Source organism: Diaphorina citri, unplaced genomic scaffold (genome assembly GCF_000475195.1).
Source record: "Diaphorina citri unplaced genomic scaffold, Diaci psyllid genome assembly version 1.1 scaffold17, whole genome shotgun sequence".
In the NCBI taxonomy this organism is placed as follows: Eukaryota; Metazoa; Arthropoda; class Insecta; order Hemiptera; family Psyllidae; genus Diaphorina; species Diaphorina citri.
The window spans coordinates 58,946-76,306 of NW_007377455.1; the positions used below are offsets into that span (position 1 = coordinate 58,946).

Sequence of the window (17,361 nt, forward strand, 5' to 3'; positions counted from 1 at the left end):
TTCCTTAGGTATTCATTACTGAGATACTAACGTACCTTGAGTTATTATTTGATTAGAACTGAGTACCTAATATTTAGGAATGGTGTACCATTGGACTTATTTTAGAGCAAATTGTTTTCCCTTCATACTATCAAATGAGTTATATCGTAGAATCCGTAGATGAATCAAATAAAGATAGAGTCAGACAGGTGACGAAAACACGAAAGAGAGAGAATAAAATAAAGAGAAAGAAATAGATCAGAAATAACGTAAACTAAAAACACAGTGATTTTTTTTTCTCGATCAAATTGGAAAAGGTTGGTTTTTGTACATCACTTTTTATTTACAAACTAGGTACAAAATTACTGACTAGCTTTTCCGACTGATCTGGCGGCTCTGACAACAGGTTGAATGGGTGTAGAGTATGGATATGGGTAGGGAGTGGGTGAGAATGGGGCGGGGGAGAAGGGGGTTGGGGCTCCAATGGGCAGTGGGCCTCCTTGGCCGTTTTCAGCGCGCGCCTTGGCAACTTGTCTGCCTAATACGTACTGGACAAAGGTCTCTTCTTCATTCCTCCATTGAATTCTATTCTGTATGTTCAAAATTACAAACTAAAAAGGTTTATAAAATAAGTCATTGATACCTCTTAATAAAGAAACTTACTAATCAATTCAAGATGTTTAACATAGGTAAATTCCTATTTAGAATTTTAGATTTTTGAAAGCATTGGCATGCATAGGCTGACCATACGTCCCGCTTTCGGCGGGACAGTCCCGCTTTGGAGCCTCTGGTCCCGCTGTCCCGAGAAATCCTCTGGGGGTAGGCGACGGCTTTCAAGATGGCGGGGTGGATGCCTGGACCAGAGGGTTGGTAACCGTTCTCATCAGCGTAGTAGCTCACTTCAATGTTGGCACCTGGAGGGACAAGGAAACGAGCTAAGTAGACAGAAGAAACCGGGAGCTATTGAACTATACTATACCTAAGACTATGAGTAGGGTAATGGTTTTCAAATCAAGTCTTCTTAGTCTCACAATGTTTATGTATACTTAAAGGTGAATTAAATGACAATATACCTCCCCAAGAAACACTATAGCAGTGCAATATTTCTAAACAAAAATGGACGCGGCACACAAGTGACACAAGGGATCAAGGAGAGACCGCCTTAACATAATAAGAAACACTACCTATTCATATTATAAATATGAAGATATCTAGAGTTTGAAAATGAAGATATAGTTTTCCCTTACCTTCTGGACTGATGTAAGCGTAGTTTCCATTCACGGCCAGATCTCCTCCTTGGGGTGGGTATCCTGGAGCCACTGGAGCTCCTGGGAACCTAACAACGCCTTCTTCTCTACGACTGGAACCGTCAGCAGATTGGTAACTGAAAACCGAGAGAGAAACATGGTTGATATAGTTAAGCTAAAGGCAAGTACGACAAATAGGAAGGCAGACAGTAGGTACAAGATCTAGTGAGCTTATACACCTAATATACCTACTAGGTACTTTGCTTTAAAATTTTCTAGTGCTTTCAAATCCAGTTACCTAGTGCTCAAAAGTTATAGGTATGGGTATTAATTGAAATTTATTTAGTAATTTGGAAAATATGCTATAGCGGTGTAGGTACAAGTAAAAGGAATACTTGAAAGCTTGATAATTCTCTCTTAGAAAAATGATACCTCTAGAACAAAGTAAAGAATATCTTACCCAAAGTTGTAAGAACCATCTGGGTTGAGATCATAGTTTTGTTGTAGGATGGGCACAAATTGTCCTGGTGCTCCAGGGTAGTAGGGGCGAGGTCCAAATGGTCCTACTACTGGGGGAGGAACGGTGATTTGGGATACGGCCATTCCTACCAGACTGAAGAGAGCGAGACATACCTGTTGAAACAAAAGGGAGAAAATAGAGTTTCATGTTTTGACGAATAGTAGGTAGGTATTTATAAGTTTGAGAACTGAGACTCAATCGATGGACTGGTCATTTTAAATTACAACTATTTTCAGGTTGAAAAAGGTTATTAATGGGTTTTGGATTATGGAACAAAGATTATGACATTATGAGTTTTGTAAGATCGTCATCTCCACTAAACACATCAAAGAATTTGGTGACTTTGTGGAAGAACTCGGTGAGATTGCCATCTCCACTAGTAAGAAGAAATCACTTGGTATTTTTGACATCTCCACTAATCACATTAGAGAACTTGGTGAGTTTGTCATCTCCACTAATCGTACTAAAGAACATAGTGAATTTGTCGTCTCCATTACTTAGGTATTGTGTTAAATCAGACATTATTTTCAACCAGACTACGATTAGATTCATGGGCAATTTTTCAAAACTCAAATGTAGGACGTGATTTCCAACATGGATGCAAAAATTGTAAATTTGATATTTGAATTTAAATTATGTAATTTTTTCGATAAGAGTAATTTAACAAGAATCTTGGGACTCTTCAATATGAATAGATTTGAACCTAACTGGTGAGTTTGATGTGTGGTATAAATGAGTGTGCATAGATATAGATAGAATAATATTATCTTTGAATAGTTAGTGGATTTGAATCATGTTTACTCCATATGAAGAGCTAAAAGTTAAGATCGTGAGGACATAGGCATAATCAAATATGAGTTCAAACGGTAGAATAGCACTGTCTGATTTACTTTGTAACAATAAAACTGAATTACGTGAGTGGATTATAATTTTGAATAACTTTGAATTCCATACAGATTTGTGCAAGATTATAGATAAAGGATTGCAATGTCTAAATTTTTGCAATCTTTTAAAAGAGCTCATTTTTCATTGGTATGAATTTCATTGAAGAAGGTACTTAATAAAAGACTGAGGATTGCTTTTGACAGAATCAAACACTTTTTTCATCATTTTTATCACATTCAAATCCTCAATTAGCTAATTAAATCTGAGATTATTTAATAAAATATTATAACAGTCATCATACACATCTCATATTAATATTAGCAATATAAAAGTTCACACATGAATGAAAATGAAGAATCATTTATCTATTGTGTTCAAACATTTGTTTGGCTACTACGAGCCACTTTCGTTTTCTTTTATTTTGTTGTTGTACTCTATGGATTTAGGTAGTTAGTGTTGCTCGTAATTAGATTTGAATTAATTTGAGAAACAAACCCTGGAGGATTTTGAGATTACGTGTGAAGATCTGTACGTAAGTTACATTTGTAAAGAGATAAATTGGTAGATATAATATGGAAGTGTGATAATGTTATTATGATTGTCTTATGATTATGATTTCATTCTTCTATCGCAAATGACACTATAGTTATTAGGGAAATCATATCTCATTTGAGCTGGGCAATAATGACGGTTTATTCGAAGAGGGACAATGGGTGAAGTCAATGCCAAGAGCAGTATCCATAGGCTGACCATACGTCCCGCTTTCGGCGGGACAGTCCCGCTTTGGAGCCTCTGGTCCCGCTGTCCCGAGAAATCCTCTGGGGATCACTTAATTCTCAAAGTGTTACTCTTCTTGTTATAAATCTTAACTTTTGATTAATGGTGCAAAAAATAGTCAACTAAAAGAGTTTAAAGGTTTAGATTATTCCTTTAAAGCCTCAAAATATTAAAGCAAAAAATCACTAGGGCAAAATCAAATCCACAGTTGATTGGTGCACATTTTGTGAAAATCCATCTTCGTAAGTAAAAAGCACAAATGCATCGATTTCCAAAATTCTTGTACCTACTTTACTTGTTTATACTTTTTTCCCTAAATATTCACCAATACGATAAAATTAAAACAATACAAAAGAAGTGATTCATGGAACTTTGCTAAAAATGCAGAAGCGTCAGTAAAGAAAAAGAACAAAATCACCAGTCACTTACACAACGAGCAGACATTTTCGTAAAAAAGTTCGTTTTTGAAACAAAAAAGATAAAATTTGAACAGATGATAAAATCACGTATAGAACTGGTTGAAAGCTCAGAGGTAACTGGTTTGAATTCTGGGATGAGTCCCCCATATATACCAAACATTATTCTGCAAATAACAAGGGAGAAGGGGGTGTGTTTTTGTTTAGTCTAAACTTTAAGATCTAGCCTTAATTAAAATGTTTCTGATTTATTTCAATGCTATGTACCTAAAATCACCTATATGAAAAAGTTCATACCAAACAAATTTTTTGAGATACTTTTTTTTTTCAGATATTTTCTTCTCTCTAGTGTTCCTCTTTTCTTGGAGCTAGAATCAGCTATCGATTTAAAGTACAGCAGGAAAATAGATAATAAAGAACAGGTAAGTAAGTAATGCCTTTGCCTTCTCTACGAATAATTTACAGGTAACTTTTTATTGGAATCTATTTCTATAAATATGGTACAGCTATAAATATGGTACAGAATATTTTTTTTTCAATCTTCAACTTTGGTTTTCTTCTGGACTCGTAATCCTGAGACTGGGTTTCGATTCCTAGTGATGACAAAAAGTGGTGTCATCTTGAGGTTCACATTTGTAAAATAACTTCTTTTTTTTTGTCTTCGTCATCTTACATGGATGACTGAACATTTCCCAAGTGGTTCATAGATTCTAGAATTTTTTTCTAAAAAGTAGGTTTGTGTGTGTGGTGTTTATTTTCATCTCTTCTTGGGCCATTTCAAGGATAGCATATTATTATTATTATTATTATGATTATTATTATTATTATTATTATTATTATTATTATTATTATTATTATTATTATTATTATTATTATTATTATTATTATTATTATTATTATTATTATTATTATTATTATTATTATTATTATTATTATTATTATTATTATTATTATTATTATTATTATTATTATTATTATTATTATTATTATTATTATTATTATTATTATTATTATTATTATTATTATTATTATTATTATTATTATTATTATTATTATTATTATTATTATTATTATTATTATTATTATTATTATTATTATTATTATTATTTTGTAACCCCCTTTCATTTTATCATCATGGGCAACCGTTATCTGCCTAATACGTACTGGACAAAGGTCTCTTCTTCATTCCTCCATTGAATTCTATTCTGTATGTTCAAAATTACAAACTAAAAAGGTTTATAAAATAAGTCATTGATACCTCTTAATAAAGAAACTTACTAATCAATTCAAGATGTTTAACATAGGTAAATTCCTATTTAGAATTTTAGATTTTTGAAAGCATTGGCATGCATAGGCTGACCATACGTCCCGCTTTCGGCGGGACAGTCCCGCTTTGGAGCCTCTGGTCCCGCTGTCCCGAGAAATCCTCTGGGGACGATAAAATGTCCCGCTTTCGCCCAAAGTCCCGATATTGTCCCGCTTTAGCTGGTCCGAACCTAATATTATCATTGAGAGATGAGAGCAATGAGCTCAGGAAAAAATCCATTTTACGATTCCAATATTGTACAATATTATGTATCAAAATATTTGAAAATAAAATGTAGGTATATTGACTGTGTAGTGCAGAGGCAGGTTGTAACATAGGTACCTAACTAGGTGGGTAATATAAAATATGTTTGTACCCCCCCCCCCCCCTTCCCCCAAAAAGGACCGCCTCCCCCTTTGGCCCAAAAAAAATCCCCCCCCCCCCCCTTCGTCCAAAAAGGACTGCGTCCCGCTTTGGGCCAAAAAAAATTATGGTCACCCTAGGCATGCAACAAGAAACAAATGCAAATACCAAACATTCATACAAAGATTTCAAAAAACCTTGTTACAAAAGTGCACAATACCTTTCATGTTACTTTTACTTCATGGATGGAAAAGCATTCCAAATTATATTTTTTGCACTAAATACTTACGTAAAGTAGGTATTCAGTGCAAATTATTCTTGCAAAAAGAGAATATCTGTCCAAAAATCATAATTACATCTAAATTTGCAACAATAAATCATCAGACTATGTTCTTAGCTCTTAATAAATAATTCAGGAATCTCCCAGACTAATAAAGTATAAACACGAAAATTAACATGACGTGTTAGTAGGTATAGTCCAATTAGACAGGCACGCAATCAGAAAAGGTGTTTGATGAGATTTTTCTTGACTTTACCTACCCTATTAGCTGAAGAATCAGCGGATGTTCAGAGAGCATTTTTCTGAATAACTGTGGTCAGACATTGAAACCTTTTGGCCTGGATGTTGTCAAATTTTCATACCTTTTAACATGGTTGAGTTATCCCTATAGTGGGGTCCTGATAGTTGATGTGTTTGGGTATTAACTTACTTGTGGTGATTAAGATTAATTAGATCCCACACGATACCTTACCTTCTTAGTGGTAAGTTCTTCAAGACCTTTCAATACTTGGAACATTTTTAGGGGATAAGAACACCAAAATTGGGTAACAAGTGGATAATAAATATTCGGTTACCTTGAATGCCTGGAAATATCTATGTATGATTAAAATGAAAATGAAATTCTAAAAGGTCCCAAGCAAAGTCATTTCAACTTACTCCCATAGCGAGTTTAATTCACGAAAAAGATCTTGGTCCATCTCTAATCCTAATGGATTCTCTTACGAAATCTGTCTCGTAAACTTGAGACTTCGGAAGCAAAAGGTAAAACATTGTGATTAAAAATTTGGTCATTAAATCCAAGAGGTTATGTAAAGTAATTAGTGCACTGATACTGAGATCAACTAAAATGATATTTTGAATATTTATCTAGGCTGAGATCATCGTCCATTAAGACGAAATATTCATTTCATTCATCTGCTTACCTTTTTTCAGACCATCTAATTATTTCGACCTTGCCCCTTGATCCCAGCAGAAGACACAAAAATGCAAAATCAACAACAGACTCCCAAATTGATTTACGAGGTTCGTGGAGACAGATTAGTCTAAACCTTGCCAGGATGAGATCATAAAACTGAGACGAAAAGTCGGGTTTACCTTCGTAATCTCACGATTAAATTAGCCACCTACTCCAAATGATTGAAATGCTCAAAATCTTCGGTAAAATAGATTAAAGAAAATCACGTTAACACAGAACCCATCAAATTGCAATTTTTGATTGACCATGTAACCTATAAGATCTTTAAATTGAAAATCCTTTAGCATTAGACTCTTTAGGTGTTCTCTAAAAGAAATTATTACCTCACTTTTGCGAATCAAACACAAAACCAAAAGTTTTATGAAACCAATTCTAATCCCCTAGGGCTTGAACCCAAGCCGTCCTGTAGGTATCACATAGCCACTTGACCGTCGCGCAATAAACAAAAGAGGATCATATTAAAGTTCACATGTGTCGCATTTCATTTAATACTCATGTCTACAACCAAGCTACACCTAGATATAAATTTATAAGTGATGATTTATGGAAAAGATTTCAATGGTGCTAAACTTAAAACGAGAAGATGTGATGCAGAACAGAAAAGAGAAGAGGTAGAAGATTACAAAATGAAAAGGTCGTTAATGATAAAGATGAAGTCAAGAATATGAACAGTAACAAGGAGTAATACAACTTCATAGCTTGGGGAGGGCGGTATAAAAATACACTAAATGAACTTGGAACAACTAACATATTGCTGAACAATAAAAGACAGACTTTTCCGTACTGTATGAAACCGCTACAGTTAACATTAACTCAATTTATAATACATGACAAATAGGACAGGCACAATACTTCTCCCAACAAAAGACACTGTTCTTAGGTGCGAAACAAAGCATAAAATGTATAAAAAATGAGATAAGCAAAGGAAAAGAAATGAGAGACTTGAATGAAATAAATAGACCAAATTTTATATTTATTGTTGTTAAGACAAACCTATGTAATTCCCTGAAGGGAGAACGAGATAAAGATAGCGACTTGGAACGAAAGATTGGATTGATGTATCCGAGATTTGCCTAGTCAGCAGTTTTTCAGCAAGTTTGCTACAGGCCTAAAATTATTTGCAATGATTTATGATAAACTTTGAAATTCTAAAGAAAAAAAAAAAAATCAATTATAAATGTCAACAAGTCATTTAGAAAACTATTTTTATAAACCGTAACAAATGCTTGCCCTGAGGATGAATGAAGCTTCATGTAGAATTGTAGATCCACTGATTCAATAAGAATAATAATATAACTAAGGAACTAGAATACTTGGTAATATTAGTTAATAGCTAACATTAGCTACGTAGTGTAGGTGCGAAATACAATTTGCATTAACCCTGTAATCCTTTTATCATAATTGAAAATTTACCTACCATCAATAATTTGAATCGATACCCAAAACAGTTACCAATTTTTTTTGTAAAGGTGATTAGTTTTAGGGTGGAAAAATAGATGAATTATTGTCACTTTGATAGATGTTGCAAAAACTCGTCGCATTTACCTGATACTTTGATGTAGATTTCATTATACCTACCCAATGCATCTGAAGTTCGGGCTGACTAATGTACCTACTTAGTATCTAAGTAAATAAAATACCTAATATGCACCAGACAACCATAAACTAATACATCCATTGAAGAATCCTATAATGTACATGAGGAGATTTGGTGATATGTATAACTCTTGGACAGTATATGGAATGCAGGTAAAGATTGGGACAATATTCGTCTATACTCGGAAACAAAACAAGTATTCTGATGAGGATTTATAACATTTATGAAGAAACTAAAGTATGTTAGGTATCCGTCTACTAAATACTCATTATAACCTGGTGTTGATGACATTCAGCCATCCAGCTCATTGATAGAAATACAAATTGAATGATCTAAGGATTCTAAGGCATGAGAAAAATAATTCTGTAAAATATGTTTTCTAAACATGTTTTTGAAATTGACAACAGCATCTGACCGTGTCAAAAGAAAACAAGCAAAAGCTCTATATGAAGAATCTCAATTTTTCATTGACAGTTAAAGTTTATTTTGAAATTATCTACTGAGCTTTGAAGATAAAAGTTGAAATGAAACTGGATATCAAGCTCTTCTGCCTCTTTAGTACAAATGCGATGAGAAGTGATGTTCTGGGAAAAATGATAGGAAAACACGAGAAAATTAATTGTTGAGAAGACTATTTGCAAGAGGATTGTAGATATGTAGATTGTATTAGTCTAGTGTAGTACCTACCTTGTGTCTTCTGAAATTTTCAAATATGAACCAAAAATTTCTCCCTTTACATATGGGGGATTTTTTCAATAGGTATACCTAATACCTATATTTGGAAAAGTTATTGAGTGGAACTACATGAAGGTAAGACGAAGTTTTTCATTAACAACATAAACAAGTAAAATGGACATGTACTCAGAAGAAGCCAGTCAGACAGCATTAATATCTAGGTATACTTATCTCATGCTCAAATATGTATTCATCTTCAAGATTCTTCTTAGTCTACCTGAATATGTATTGCAAATTATCTATGAACTCACAGATAAACGTTAATTTATTGACAGTCATATTTTTTCCTAGTGACCTTGTTATTATCGCCAAAGAAGGAAATCGGACCGGTGACTTTTAGAAGATTCAGAACTATTACCATCCATCTTAGTGTGGATTATATGCAATCTAATTAGCACGAACACGTAACATCCTCTTGAGTTAATTATTATCAACCTAAAATCTAATCAATAATAATCGCCTTCAATTAATAAATCAGCTCTAAGTTCCAAGGCCATAGAGTAGCTGAATATGCCAGACTTTTAAAGGTTATAAAAAAATAAATTTAAATTCCTGAGTCGATTACCAAAAGAGCTTTATACTAATACTCTATACCGCCTTCTAAATCCATTGGATGTCCTATACCGTTGTAACCCAGATCCTATCATTCACAAGTCATTTCAAGGTCCAAAATACTACACAATTTACTACCAAGGCCAAATGAATTAATCAAGGACGTTCTATGATATGACTCTAACACACTTTGTGGTAATCCCACCACGTGTGTTTACCACATGAAAATATGAAGAACATCACAAGACGGTTTTGTCATAGAACTCCTAAGAGCCCCGAGTAGGTATTCTTTCTCCTGAATGAATTTGAAGAGTAGGTACTTACAGTTATAACTTATAAACTAACATATAGGTAGGTACATAGAGTATTCATAAGGAATATAAGTATAGACACAATCATAATTACATATTATGCAATTACCATTATCTATCGACATGCCCGATCAGTAACATATGTCACACGCATTATTAAAATTGTCAATATGTATTATAAAAACATTATTTTCTACACTAGAAAATAAATCAATGAATTTTACAGTTATGCTTCATGTTCAAAAACATTAATTAGACTCTACATGATCTAGTGGTAAGAAGTACGCTATTAATTAAAATGATTCCTTGGTTCGAGTCACAAAACTGACGAAAAAAATTTAGGTCTTAAAGCACTCAGGTGTAAGGTACTCGTAATATGTTGTATTCTAATGGGTACCCTCGAAAATTGTGTAGATACTCTTTCTTTACCACAAATAATAAAGTTTTTGTTTAGATTTTTAGGCAGTAGGTACCTATTTAGATTGTAAACTATAGGTACAAGAGGCATGTCATATAAAAATATGTACATATAATTACCATGTCCATTTCCAATGATGGCCCAATGGCTGGGTCCTCTCTGTCCTTAGACTCGGGGTATGACATTTCACACATTAGAACGTACATAAGATCATAAAATAACAATAGTCATAATAAACTTGGTGTTGCAAAGAATGATTCAACTATTTAAATGCTAGACATTTGGTCAACAGTCATAAAGTAAAGCTAGGAATTCGTATTATTAGGCCATACGAGTACCTATTCATATTTGGTAGGTGCATCAAGAAAAGTTGGGAAATCATAGATATTATTGAATCATAACTACTAAATCGTCCCAATTATTTATCTAGTCCTAGTCAATATGGCAACGACTCCTCATTTCCAGAAGACTAAGAAAAGCATCAAATTTCGTAGCAGCTCATATATTCGTCTTCACCTTGATATTTCCTTTGTCAATTATCGATTGTAAACATATTTGAAGTTTCATCACATGTCTGAACTTTATGTTGAACGCGAGTGATTCCTTGTCGGTAAATAAAATTGGTGAAATAACAAACATGAAAGTAATTTTTACAAAATTGAAGTAATAAATGGAATAGCGAATTTTGCCAATTTGCTATTAACGAAAAGGTACTTGGGTTTGGATGTAAATAAGAATACCGATCGATGAGCTTTAAATTTCTTCTACTAATATTATTCTACAGCGGGGAGTCTTTTTCCACCCAAATTTGAGACCTTGAAATCCATTAGGTAGGTACCTAACGACGTACCTAATGGTCTTAAATAATTATTGATATGCCGAAATACTCATCAGCAGATGGGTATACAATTTGATTAAAAACTTCAATGTAATGCTTCGACAACGTGTAGATCTATAGCTATAAAGAGTGTTAAAGTAATTGAAGTTAATGTCTTGAAATTAATGAGTTGATAGGCTATAAATTTTCAATCCTATGTTCTTGGGCTCCTGGAGATGAGGTAGGTATGTGATATTAAAGCCTTTGTGTGGACAGACAATATGATAGAGCCATCTTGAGAGGAGAAATATGTATTTCAGCTGACAGACATAACACAGACAGAAGACACATGGTGTTGAGAGAAAAGTATTGCCAAGTCACAAGCAGGAATCTGCAGTATTTATATCTATACTAAACTTAATGACGAAATCCCAGAACCAACACAAAACATTCCTGATGAGTATTCTAGTCAATTCTCTTTACGACACAAAACTGGAAAGCCTAAATTTGGAAAACTCGTGGCTAGATAAAACCCATTTCACTTGGCAAGACAAGCCACTTCCTAGCTCAAATCTCTCATAAAAATTTCAATCGGCAAAATAATTTATGAGCTATCATTAAAATATTACCAATAGCTGGCGGATATATTGTTGCAGTTCTTTTCTGACTATTACTTGCGATGTTAAGCATAATGAATTTATTTCTTTGCGAGGCAAAATAAACTTACGACTTATTCATGATTTATGACAATCGATAAAGAGGAAAACCGACGAAGAACTGTGAATGTCAATGTTCTTTATTGGAGGTTTGTAGATTATTCCCTTAGGTAGGCACTTATCTATTCAACTAGAAGAAAAGTAGGTAATAATTTGTTTAAAGTCAAGTTTTCATAAAATGTCCACTTCAGAATGACACCACCTAATAAATGTCTCTATCCCCGCACGGTATGGAACTTAAACAGAGGAATTCGTACCTAAGGAGGTCTGTATACTTTATTTTCCCGAATTGCACAAAAAGTTCATATACACGTAGGTAAAAAATGACTTGCATGACTTTGAAAAGTTTGAATTGCAAAATAATATATATTTATTATTTTAACAGTTCCTCATTTCGAACCATGCAACCTCCATTTATCACAACTCTTCTGCTAACCCTTCGGGTACGTTATCAACTACAATAATATCCATTAAAGTAGATGTCAGATTTCCTAGTAAGGCAGGAAAATATTATTAGGTATTTTAAGTACCTACCTGTCAATCTGCATTTTACTCTTTATGCTTTTCAAGTAGGTACCTATTTGATATCTAGCATGCACAGCAGGTCTGTAAATAAGTAGTCAAATAACTTCGGTCTGGTGACATTTGTCATTTCTCACAAGTAGCGAATAAATAATTATGGCCCTCGCAAAGCTGCAATCCTAACATAATTTAAATCGCAGGCAATCAGAGTAAGGTACGATGAAATTATTAAAATACGCCAGGTATCTATATAATTATGGACGCTGTTTCACCCATTGGAGGTCAAAAAAAAAAAAAAAAAAAAAAAAAAAAAAAAAAAAAAAAAAAAAAAAAAAAAAAAAAAAAAAAGACTGCGAAATAAAAGATATGAGGGTCATCTTCACATTCATAAAAAATTACACTCGTATCTCGAACACATACCTGTACTGATTCTCACAAATCCGACAATAGCAGACCATTTACAAAGAGCCAACTTGTTACATAGTCACCCATTTAAATAATTGACAAGTAATTAATAACACGAAAGTACCTATTATCAAGTTATTCTAACAAACGCTGCACGCATTAACAGATGAAAAATTTGGTCTCTCCAAATAGGTAAGTACATATTACACTCGTAATGACGAGGTATTAGATATTATGTAGAATATTGTGAAATGAATAATTTGGTTCAGAGATCATACCAACTCATATTGTTTGACAGAAAGAGATTTCATACATTCTTGATTCATCTTTGGGTATACCTAACATTTAAACCAGAAGAGTTTCATAATGAGATGCTCATTACGGCTAATTGTTATAACTTACCATTATTTATTTTATTACAATTATGAATTCTTTGTGTCTACAAACGTGAGATTTGATAAATGCTTTTTTTCTGGGTTTTTAAGCTCTATATTCCTTCTGGGGTTTAATGGTAAATGACGTCAGGTAATTTTAACATCTAAGACCAAAGATCTTCAAACAAACCGAAAATTATCCCATTTTCATCCACTCTTATTACAACTGTTTTGTGTGACCTTTTGTTGAATTTCAGATTTCGATACTTTTTTTTAATTCCACGATAATTAGATCAAAAATGATCAAATAAGTTTCCAAAATGATCAACCTTTGACCAACATGAAGGCAAGAAGAAGACCAACATGGAAATAGATCCAAGGGTAAGTAGGTTGGATACATACCCTTGTAGGGCTTTGACAGGATTATTCAGAAGAGTACCTACTTTCTTACCTTTGTTAGACCTGATTCCTGATTATTCATAATGAACATGACAGGCACTTTATACAGGAACATTAGCACAAGGAATATACAGACAGCGTGTAACTGAAAATATTGCAAAGGTTGAGTCAGCTGTTTATTAAACGAATAAATCTTTGCACACAGGATAGTATGAATTGACGATAAATAAATATTGAGATTTTTTTTTTCTTTTTTTGTACCTATGGAGTGAGTGGATAACAACGGATTTTAGGTGGAATTCGCATTTCCACTGTTGCTTTTAGGGTTCTAAAAAGAAGAAGTTTTTCAGTTTTGAACACTCTGTACAAGAGATGGGTCAATTAGGTGAAATACCATTGTAGGGCTTTGACAGGATTATTCAGAAGAGTACCTACTTTCTTACCTTTGTTAGACCTGATTCCTGACTATTCATAATGAACATGACAGGCACTTTATACAGGAAGATTAGCACAAGGAATATACAGACAGCGTGTAACTGAAAATATTGCAAAGGTTGAGTCAGCTGTTTATTGAACGAATAACTCTTTGCACCATTTCCACTGTTGTTTTTAGGGTTCTACAAAGAAGAAGTTTTTCAGTTTTGAACACTCTGTATAAGAGATGGGTCAATTAGGTGAAATATTTCTAGCTTTACATTTTTATATGTAATAATTTATTACAATCATCATCAGCATTGAGCACAAACTAAACATTAAAATCCGGTCCGTAAAAAAGGGACTAGTGGGCTGTCACCAAAAGAGCAAATAGGGGTCTAAAAGCAGCATAATATATACTCTTACACCAATATCATCAGGCGATGTCGATGTAGGTAAATTTCATTTTTTTCTTTATCCCACCAAAATCCTTGGATTTTACCTTCTTTAAATGGGTGCATCGATTGACATCTTCTAAAGTTCCAACCACATTGTGGACGCTGCTTTCTTTAGATTAGATCTTCTTATTTTTCTTCCCGATTTCATTTCTTTTGAAATTGATATCTCACTCCTGCCCTGTGAATTCTGGACCCGAATACCCGATATTAAGTTTGTCTGAAACGATCTTTATCTTCTTCAAGTTCTGCCTTTGCTGGAGCAAAATCTCTGAAGAATCCCCTGCCATAATGCTTTGCAAACATATCAAATGTTCCTGGCCTAACACCTCAAACACATACATCAACGCAAAGAACACACTCATTCCATATAAGTGTTGAAACCAGTGGAACTCGAAGAAAAAGGGGCGGGTTGTGCTAACTACAGGATGCGAAATATCACCAAAGATAAAAATCTAATCTCTTGCATTAGGTAGGTACGAACTACAGAAAATCCATGTTTTTTGGACTTCGCCCCAAAAATAAATTTCAATAAAATAACAATAAATTAATGATATGTATAAGAAAAAAAATCGACAATTTTTCGAAATTTCGATTATAATATAAATTATTTATAAACGAGTATCCCAACGCCACTGTAATGTACTAGTATGAAGTAATAATAAATCGCGTCAAATGCGCTAAAGATTTTAGGTGCTTACTTACACTACTTATTGTATTAAATAGCTGAAATTCAAACACAATGAAACTCGTTATAGTCCCGAAACGGAATCCAGTTTATTTTCTGTTTATCATTTACACTATTTACAGGTATCTAAGTATAATAGGCAGCGTTACTTATTGAAACAAAACTTTTAAAATTAGGTAAGTAGCACCTGTGCTGAAAGGAACAGGTCTGAAGTTTTGATTAATTGAAATCCGAACTAGGCTTAAGTCTTGACTTGTGAAAGAGATTAAAATGCATTTATGTTGGTCTATTCCTATGTATTAGCAGGTATCTACCAATTTGGTATTGTATATTATTACCTATTTCTGGGAGTAAACGTTTCAAAATCTTTTAGTAGGTAGGTATGGGTACCTTTCTGTTTAATTTTATTTCAGTCTTGATTCCATCAAATAGGTATTGGTTTTGCCGATGACCCTCAAATTCTATAGAAAAAAGAAAGAGCAAATAGGGGTCTAAAAGCAGCATATACTCTTACACCAATATGATCAGGCGATGTCGATGTATGTAAATTTCATTTTTTCTTTATCCCACCAAAATCCTTGAATTTTACCTTCTTTAAATGGGTGCATCGATTGACATCTTCTAAAGTTCCAACCACATTGTGGACGCTGGTTTCTTTAGATTAGATCTTCTTATTTTTCTTCCCGATTTCATTTCTTTTGAAATTGATAACTCACTCCTGCCCTGTGAATTCTGGATTCTGGACCCGAATACCCGATATTAAGTTTGTCTGAAACGATCTTTATCTTCTTCAAGTTCTGCCTTTGCTGGAGCAAAATCTCTGAAGAATCCCCTGCCATAATGCTTTGCAAACATATCAAATGTTCCTGGCCTAACACCTCAAACACATACATCAACGCAAAGAACACACTCATTCCATATAAGTGTTGAAACCAGTGGAACTCGAAGAAAAAGGGGCGGGTTGTGCTAACTACAGGATGCGAAATATCACCAAAGATAAAAATCTAATCTCTTGCATTAGGTAGGTACGAACTACAGAAAATCCATGTTTTTTGGACTTCGCCCCAAAAATAAATTTCAATAAAATAACAATAAATTAATGATATGTATAAGAAAAAAAATCGACAATTTTTCGAAATTTCGATTATAATATAAATTATTTATAAACGAGTATCCCAACGCCACTGTAATGTACTAGTATGAAGTAATAATAAATCGCGTCAAATGCGCTAAAGATTTTAGGTGCTTACTTACACTACTTATTGTATTAAATAGCTGAAATTCAAACACAATGAAACTCGTTATAGTCCCGAAACGGAATCCAGTTTATTTTCTGTTTATCATTTACACTATTTACAGGTATCTAAGTATAATAGGCAGCGTTACTTATTGAAACAAAACTTTTAAAATTAGGTAAGTAGCACCTGTGCTGAAAGGAACAGGTCTGAAGTTTTGATTAATTGAAATCCGAACTAGGCTTAAGTCTTGACTTGTGAAAGAGATTAAAATGCATTTATGTTGGTCTATTCCTATGTATTAGCAGGTATCTACCAATTTGGTATTGTATATTATTACCTATTTCTGGGAGTAAACGTTTCAAAATCTTTTAGTAGGTAGGTATGGGTACCTTTCTGTTTAATTTTATTTCAGTCTTGATTCCATCAAATAGGTATTGGTTTTGCCGATGACCCTCAAATTCTATAGAAAAAAGTTACACCTCTTGTGCAATTCTTGCTTGCAAATTAAGCCATAATTTTGGTGAATTGTTTCAAGACACCTTAAAAAGGGGGCGGGTCTTTGGAAGATCTTGTACTTGTTTTGATCATTCCTCGGGCACAGAGTTGAAGTTTAACACGAATTAGCTTTGATGTTCTTTAGCATATCACTTCTCAAATAAATCATTTTGGACAGCAGGCTTTTATTGTGGTTAACTAAAAAGTCATAAAAATCAGAACGTGGGTGTGAGAGCCATCCAAATACATATTTCATTTTCTCTCTGGAAAACCTTGAACCCAAATTACAGAAAAGTCCATTTAGTCCTCTTTTTGCTTCTTCTGTAGATTACAGCCAGAAAAATAGTTATACTTATCTACTCTAGTTTCAGTCAGAGACTCTGTATACCAACCTAGGGTTAATGTGTTTACCTATGATCATTATTTGAACATGCTCTAAAATTATAATTGAACTTAAATGTTATGGTAGTTTGATG

General features: G+C 33.5%; 1 protein-coding gene across 1 annotated transcript; it reads right to left on the minus strand.

Moving 5' to 3' along the window:
• Positions 1-34: 34 nt before the first annotated feature.
• On the minus strand, positions 35-3,940 carry LOC103507705 (endocuticle structural glycoprotein SgAbd-9-like). The gene is made up of 5 exons (XM_026822416.1): positions 3,838-3,940; positions 1,687-1,859; positions 1,227-1,363; positions 799-893; positions 35-512 (listed from the first exon to the last, which is right to left on the minus strand). Exons 1-5 carry the CDS (start codon positions 3,850-3,852, stop codon positions 342-344), a joined length of 591 nt encoding a protein of 196 aa, XP_026678217.1. The 5' UTR covers positions 3,853-3,940; the 3' UTR covers positions 35-341.
• Positions 3,941-17,361: the final 13,421 nt, after the last annotated feature.

Coding starts and splice junctions, on each gene's coding strand:
- LOC103507705 (XM_026822416.1), bottom strand. Junction 894..1,226: donor CGCTTACATCAGTCCAGAAG/GTAAGGGAAAAC, acceptor TTGTCCCTCCAG/GTGCCAACATTGAAGTGAGC. Junction 513..798: donor TCTTGAAAGCCGTCGCCTAC/CCCCAGAGGATT, acceptor GTATTAGGCAGA/CAAGTTGCCAAGGCGCGCGC.